Source organism: Aspergillus pseudonomiae (genome assembly GCF_009193645.1).
Source record: "Aspergillus pseudonomiae strain CBS 119388 unplaced genomic scaffold BDV37scaffold_143, whole genome shotgun sequence".
NCBI classification, from domain to species: Eukaryota; Fungi; Ascomycota; class Eurotiomycetes; order Eurotiales; family Aspergillaceae; genus Aspergillus; species Aspergillus pseudonomiae.
The window spans coordinates 63460-70601 of NW_022476135.1; the positions used below are offsets into that span (position 1 = coordinate 63460).

At 52.0% G+C, this 7142-nt stretch overlaps 3 protein-coding genes and 2 non-coding genes across 5 annotated transcripts; 2 read left to right on the forward strand and 3 right to left on the reverse strand.

Moving 5' to 3' along the window:
* Positions 1-9: 9 nt before the first annotated feature.
* On the reverse strand, positions 10-2424 carry BDV37DRAFT_265030 (BCS1 and AAA domain-containing protein). The gene has a single exon (XM_032083732.1). It carries the CDS (start codon positions 1902-1904, stop codon positions 189-191), a length of 1716 nt encoding a protein of 571 aa, XP_031935070.1. The 5' UTR covers positions 1905-2424; the 3' UTR covers positions 10-188.
* BDV37DRAFT_265031 (alkaline phosphatase family protein) lies at positions 2422-4949 on the reverse strand. The gene is made up of 3 exons (XM_032083733.1): positions 4378-4949; positions 3044-4310; positions 2422-2997 (listed from the first exon to the last, which is right to left on the reverse strand). The coding sequence occupies exons 1-3, from the start codon at positions 4840-4842 to the stop codon at positions 2612-2614; spliced, it is 2118 nt and encodes a 705-aa protein (XP_031935071.1). The 5' UTR covers positions 4843-4949; the 3' UTR covers positions 2422-2611.
* Positions 4950-5445: 496 nt separating this feature from the next.
* Positions 5446-5517, forward strand: BDV37DRAFT_t237. The gene has a single exon. It is a non-coding gene; the product is annotated as a tRNA-Gly (tRNA).
* A 315-nt stretch (positions 5518-5832) lies between these two features.
* On the reverse strand, positions 5833-5904 carry BDV37DRAFT_t238. The gene has a single exon. It is a non-coding gene; the product is annotated as a tRNA-Gly (tRNA).
* A 925-nt stretch (positions 5905-6829) lies between these two features.
* Positions 6830-7116, forward strand: BDV37DRAFT_289168 (uncharacterized protein; the record flags this gene model as incomplete). The annotated part of the gene is made up of 1 exon (XM_032088399.1): positions 6830-7116. A coding segment is annotated over one exon (287 nt), but the record flags the coding sequence as incomplete, so codon positions are not given.
* Positions 7117-7142: the final 26 nt, after the last annotated feature.

Sequence of the window (7142 nt, forward strand, 5' to 3'; positions counted from 1 at the left end):
TCTGGTCCTAGCTTGGTTACATGCCTTGGTATCCTCTGTAGTACGACAGTTACATCTGAGGGGTCTAGAACAAAGTTCGAGCTTTTCATTTTCACTATCTATATGCACAAATGGGTCAAACGGGCAGGACCTTTGGGTATCTCTATATGCAGTGTACAAAATCATCCACTCATCTCATGCAGTTATTACTAGTCTGACTTCACGGTTGCTTCGGTTTTCCCCTCCCGTTTCGATCGGATGCTTCGCGCCCATTCCTCGACCCCTTCGATAGCAGCTTGGGGGTCCCTCTTGTAGTTCAGGAGATACCCCTGGATCTCAGCAGCAGTGCATTGCCCTCCTGGCACTAGCGCAAGGAACTCATCTGCCAAGCTCTGGATTTGCTTCCGCGAGAACTGATGCCATGGGACCTCGGACGTCACCTGTTCCTTCTTCCCCTTGGGTCGCTTCGCCCTTGCCGACCGTACATCACCCTCGAGCGTGGAATAGATGGCCGTAGAAAGCTCCTTGATGTCACTGGGCTCGGCGTACCCGAATTGAATCGACATGTCGACCCGACCAGGCCGCAGCAGAGCCGGATCGAGCTTCTCGGGGTGGTTTGTCGTCATGACCAGGATGCGGCCTTCACTGGCGGCCACGCCATCGATCACATTCAGGAGACCGGAGAGCGAGACGCCCTGTTTCGAGGAATCGGCATCAGCCTCCTCGGGCGCATCGCCTTCCTTGCCATCGGCGGGCTTCGCCGTCGAGTCATCGCCGCCGTCGCCGACTCGCTTCTGCGTGATACCGGCGCAGTCCACGTCCTCAAGCAAGACGATGCACCGGCGGGGGAGCTCCTGGAATAAAGACATGAGGTCATCTTCGTTGAAGGACTTCGAGCTCAGATTGAGAAGATACAAAGGAAGCCCCATCAGCCCAGCCACCGCAAAGCACAAGCTCGTTTTCCCCGTGCCAGGCGGTCCATGGAGCAGATAACCCCGTCGATATGGGATCCCCCGGTTCGAATACCACCTCCTCGTGCGGGGATGCAGATACTCCTTAATATCATCAACAAAGGCATCCTTCTGCGCCTGGTCCAAGATAACCGTTGACAGAGGACGCGGAGCGCGCGCCATACAGCGGGACCAATCAACATAATCACCGGGGCTCTTCTGCCCGCGATAGATAATGGTGCTGTTTCCGTCGCGGGCAACATACACTCGCTGCGCCTCAGCCAGCAACTCCTTCAGGATGGCAGGGTCGCGGCCGAAACACGACAGATACAACTTCTCCGTCTCGAAGCGCGCGCCCCACCGAGAGGACGAAGAAGACTTCTTGTCGCCCTTCGCCCGGACAAAGGCCAGTAGCTGACCGCGGAAGAAGAAGTAGTGCGTCCCCTCCGCGGGCGTGAACCTCAGTCGCTTGAACTTGTCCCGTTTGCGTGTCTTCGCCCAGTACTCGTCGAAATTGTTGATCACGTTCCCCTCCTCGTCGTACTCGTCTTCCTCGCCCCATTCGTCGTCCTCTTCGTCGGAGTCGTAATAGTGCGATTGAGTGGAGATCCGCGTTGCGGCGACGAACCGCGTGCTCCGGTTCGCGAAGGGCTGCTGCGCCATCCAGTAGAGGAGATAGTTAGAGATCTCGTCGTCGAGACGGATTTCGGCCGTTGCGATGAGGTGGGTTTCCATGACTCCCTTGAGCTTGGAAAAGGAGTATTTGAGCACCGCAGCGATGGCGATGTAGGTGAGTATATAGGGTAGGTAGAGAGAGAGGTCGATATGGAGGTAAGAAATGAGGAATCTCGAGATGAAGGAGTAGCCTGGGATGAAGGCTTCGAGGAGGGCAGTGTCGGAGGGAGAGAGAAGGGGGGGAGTGGTAGAGTTCATATTGGTCTTATTGATGGTGCTTGAAAGTTGCGTCGACTCCATGATGGCTTTGGCTGGTTTCAATCAGAGACTTTGAAGGTGTTCCGACATGCACTGTGTATATACTCAGGGCCCGTCTGTTCAGGGTCTCAAGAAACGCCAACAAGAGAGAGGAAAGAAACCTAAGGAATGAACGACTCGAATAATCGGGTCAATTGACTTCCTGTTTCCCTGAGTGATTTATCCATCGACCATCGAGGGTGTTCTCACATCCTTATAAGTTCCCACTTCCTCCCGTAGGCAGCACAGGTCCGCAAGGCAGAAAGACGGGTGGACTGGGTCGACATCAATTCACTGCAACGCAACAAGTGCCTGAATCATCAAAATTTGTGATTTCCATTCCACCATGACTCTACGATTGGCTCCAAGGTGTGGCGCATTGCGGCTGGGCATTTTCTTGAGTCATCTTTCTTGTTCACTCAGCTGTCATCGTCGGGTACCCGATTAGGGCAGACCCGATGGGGCATTGATTCATTGACGTCGCGATCGGCGCGGAAGGATTTCAGCCTCATTGATCGCATTGCCCAACTTCACTGGAAAATTCTTTCCTCACTTCTTAGATGAACGTATTGCAGCAAAGCGAATAGATTAAGATTATCCAACAAGATGTATATTATCCAACACAGAGAAAAGTGGGTATCTTTAAAGCAACGAATAGTATATGTTCTACCGCTATCATCGAGTCCATTGGCTCTGCGATAACGCCCGAATTAAGGGAAATTGTCCTTCACGGTCTCAATTAGGTCACCGGCCCAATCCTTCAGGTCCTCGATTTTATCCCAGAGGGTCCCCCACCAGGTAGAGGGCTGGTCGTTGTCGTTGTCCGCCTCATCGTCTGACTCTTCCTCTGGTGGGGCCTCGGGGGCAGTTGTAGAGGTAGTTGTTGGGCTTGTGGAAGCCGGTGCAGTCGAAGTCATGCTAGGCGATACAGGAGTAGCCGTGCTGCTAGCTGGAGGGTCCGAAGGGTTTTCAAGAGCCGGGGTATCTTCGTCCGAATGGAGACCCACGGGTTTTAGAGGCAGGCGCAGTGTTCCATTGTTCGGACGTGGGTCGAGGCCAAGAGTATCACAAATGATATTATATACATTGATATTTTCTGTGTCGGTTAGTCCGTTTCCATCAGAAGACAGGATAGCACTTACGGAATACTTCCACCCGGCTATTGGGTTGGTGCGGGAATGCCGGGCCTCTGGCGATGAAGATCGCCCTCATCAGGGAATGTTCATGATCATACCCGTGGACGCCCCTCGGATGATATACCTCGCCTTTCTCCAAGGCGCTGTGAGCGTCAAAGTCAGGTCGTTCGACCACCGCCCAGCCTGTCTTTGGAATCACCCAAAGGGGGGCGATGCGATCGTTGTTCGTAAAATGGTAGCGCTCGGGCATCGTCTCGCGGGTGTAGATTTCGAGCGCATGTGAGTAGTTCACGGCTACGCTCTCCAGCTGTTTCTGAAGCGTCTCGAGGTCTTCTGGTCGTTTGGGACGCAGCCCACGCAACGGCCATCCATCAATGCGATCCACCAGGCTGAGGTCGATCAGGTCGTCCAACTGCACCAGTCGTTCGGTTGCCGTGGTGGCCATTCCATGGTCAGAGACAATCACTATGTTCACGATGTCGGTCAAGTTCCGGTCTTGCAAGCCGGCGAAGAGGCTACCCAGCATTTCGTCTACTTCCGAGATGGTACCCCGGATCTCTGTGCTGTTGGGCCCATACTTGTGCCCATCAGCATCGACATTGGGAACATAGGCAGCGATGAACTGGGGTCGATCCGAAACTACTCCCGACTCGTCCTCGAGGCCAGACATATCTAGGAATTCCAAGATGCGATTGGCTTTGCGAGGGAGCGCTTCCGAGCCATTGTACTTGTCTAGCATTGTCGGCTCAACTCCGCCGATGTGCGCTTCGGAGCCAGGCCACATGTGAATGGCAGTCTTGATCCCCTGATTCTCGGCAGCCATCCACAACGGTTCGGCATTCCACCATTTAGGCTGCATACTAACTGACGGGTGGGTGTAGTAGAACTCCTCCTGCAACTCCGGGTCCCAGAATGTGTTCCCCACGATTCCATGGCTTTCGGGATATAATCCGGTAACGAGGGTAAAATGGTTGGGAAATGTGACACTAGGGAAGCTGGGGAGCATGTACTGTGGCGATACACCCTCGGCAATGAACTTGTTAAGAGTTGGTGTTAACCCACGGTTGAGGAAGTCCGCTCGAAATCCATCAAGAGAGATCAGAATTGTGGTGGGTGCGAAAAGAGCAGTGCCGTTCGACAGTAATGTTTGAGAGGCTTTGGTGGTCCGGAAAGACGTTGATGCTTTGTATGCTCCGAGAAGGAAGATGAGGAAAAGAACAAAGATCGCCGCGAAGACCAAGGCAAGCTTAAGCCACGAGACGCGCTGGGGCCGCTGGTAGAACAAGACAGTTAGACTTTGAATAATGAACATACGCTTGGTATAGGTAAGACAACCATACCTCGTCACCACCGTATTCCTTAAGCTGTCGGTCTAGATCGGACGACGATCGGCTCAGGAGGGAGCTCTCGTCGTCCTCCCGATGACCCTCTTCCATCTCGAACATCAGCTCTCCCGAATCAGTCATTTTCTCATGCTGTCCTCTGCGCGCATCTCTTCTTTCCTCCCGCCGTTTTCGTCGGCGTTCTCGCTTTCCGATCTTTACACTTGGGCTGCTAGGGCTAAAGATTCGCCGCAGACCGTGCGTTGGGCCTCCCCTGATCAGTAGCTTCTCCGTTTCTTCCTCGTCATTCAGCACCATGCGGTCATGCTCCGCTAGTTCCAGGGTTGTGCGAGATCTACGGAGAAACTCGTCATCCTCCGAGTCAGAGTCCTGCTCTGACGGTGATCGTAGGGACTCGGCATCTTCATCGTAGTCGCCGGGGGAAAGGAGCGAATGACTAGGGATATCACGTCGGGTAGGCATGGGGGATGGTAACGAATGGCGGGATCAGTCAATCCCGAGATTAGATCAATACATTGACCTGGACGATAAGGCAAACTAGTGAGTGCACGAGGGAAGCAATGATTGACTGACTGATTGAATGGTCGATTGGTCGCTCATTCCAGCTGCGGGTCATGAATCCGAGGCGTGACTTGACAGCCTTAGTCAGCTACGTTGGCTTCTAGAATGATACATACAGGACCGGGGCAGTCCTTTCCATAGCAAATGCTATGGTGGTTATGGGTTATACTGCTAGGGGAGGATCATATGAAAATATAAAAACATGAGGCGTCAATGCCCTTCAGAAACAATATGACATGTTTCTCCATACCAACTGCCGTCAATATATATAACTATATCAAACGGGTCCATGCTTATTAACAACACATTCTAAGTAGCAGTATCGCCATTAATGGGCAAGAAAAGCATTGAGCACCAGCGGGGATATACACACCAAACAATTTATATATGAAGATAGCAACCGATCTTGTTTCCAGGACGAATAACGTGAAGACAACTGAATTAAGGTGGTATCTTATAACTTTCCTTCTCAAGTTAATGAAGTATAAAATGATTAACTAAGCAGCGTCGGTAGTGTAACGGTTATCATTCTTGCCTTCCAAGCATGAGACCCGGGTTCGACTCCCGGCCGACGCAAATAGTCAACAATTCTTTCTTTTTTGCAGATCTACCGTATCTGCATAAGTTAACTTGACTGTGTGTACGAGGAGAAGTAAGAAGAACAGTAATTTTGAAGTTCCAGTCGGCCAAGAAAGAGGCTTTGTTGTCTTTTATTCAGTTATACCCAAGGATGTTTTTCGCAAATGTAATGGTTTCTAGGCTATATAGAAGGCTGCGGCAATTGAGTAATATCCCCAATCAAGGCTATCCTGTCCGTCATACAAGAACACTCGGGACATGAGCAAAAAACCTAGTATATCTGCAAAAAAAGAGAAAGAACTGTTGACTATTTGCGTCGGCCGGGAGTCGAACCCGGGTCTCATGCTTGGAAGGCAAGAATGATAACCGTTACACTACCGACGCTGGTAGTTGTTATCTTGGCCCAGAAAAGTAAATAAAACGCAGAAACCAACTCTCTCCTCAGAACCCAAAAGGTCAGAGTCAAATCCATCCGGCATAGGAAACACTGCCCATTAGCACAACACTAGCTCGTCTCGACCATCCTTCGTGCACCCTCTGTGCACTTTCTGTGAGAACAAAAGGCCTCAATACTCTTTTGGCAGGACCTAAAGTGACTCTGCTGGTTACACACCCTGTCATCCCTGTCAACAGGATTTACCCACCGTTGACCGTGGGTGCTTCCGGCTTCGTCCCCCTGGTTCCATGAGCTATATTCGCATTCGACTTAAAGACACAATGCTTTGTGGTATCGGTGGGGTTAACCTTGGGTCGGCTCTGCCTAGTTACATGGCTGCTTTTTGACGCCTTGTGGGCGGCATCATGATATCCGCATCCGGTAATCGGCTGACGACCGATGCCTTTTCAGGATCCATCGAGCCGGAATTACACCATCACGTGACGCATGTGGCTTCATGCTCGCCCTGGACCGTCTCTCTTGCTGTCTGTCTAGTCCAATACGTCTCTCCGATGTTTAGGCAGTACGTCGAACATGACAGGATATTGTGCTTCTCCGGATGCAGCACCATCGATACAAAGTCGTGCTGCATGGCCACACCGGTTGCAGGCCTTCAGCCCATCCAAAGACAGGATGAATGGTTTCATTCTCTTCGATAGTACCGGATTAGTGGCCCTGGGATTACTATAAGAATCCCCAGATGAGCTGTCCGAATCGCCTCATCATCAGTCTTCTATTCATTCATCACTTGCATCATACATACTTTTAATCGATACTTCTACACATTCTCCCAAAGCGATTCTTGGCCTTTCCCTTTTCAATTAAAAGCATTGCTTTACTTGATATTCTCCTCATCTCATCCACTTATTCACCATGCATATCTCGAACCACGTCGTCACTGCTTTGGCCATCGCTGCCGGTACTGCCAGTGCCTGGGACACGAATGGCAATCACACAGTAACGATCACCTCTTGCGAGGAATCTGCTACCGCTGCACCAGTTGTCCCACCCAGTGCTCCTGCTGTCCAACCTAGTGCTCCCGCTGTTCAACCTAGTGCTCCCGCTGTTCAGCCTGGTGCCCCGGAGGTTCCCGCTGGAACTGGCGCACCTGCAGCCCCCGCTGCTCCCGCTGAGTCTGCTGCCCCCGCTGCTCCCGCCGAGTCTGCTGCCCCCGCTGCTCCCGCCG

Bases quoted from the DNA above. Each gene is read 5' to 3' on its own strand.
- BDV37DRAFT_265030 (XM_032083732.1), bottom strand. From the start codon at position 1,904: ATGGAGTCGACGCAACTTTCAAGCACCATCAATAAGACCAATATGAAC.
- BDV37DRAFT_265031 (XM_032083733.1), bottom strand. From the start codon at position 4,842: ATGCCTACCCGACGTGATATCCCTAGTCATTCGCTCCTTTCCCCCGGC. The intron at 4,311-4,377 runs GTATGGTTGTCT...TTGTTCTACCAG, and splicing joins AGGAATACGGTGGTGACGAG to CGGCCCCAGCGCGTCTCGTG. The intron at 2,998-3,043 runs GTAAGTGCTATC...TAACCGACACAG, and splicing joins TAGCCGGGTGGAAGTATTCC to AAAATATCAATGTATATAAT.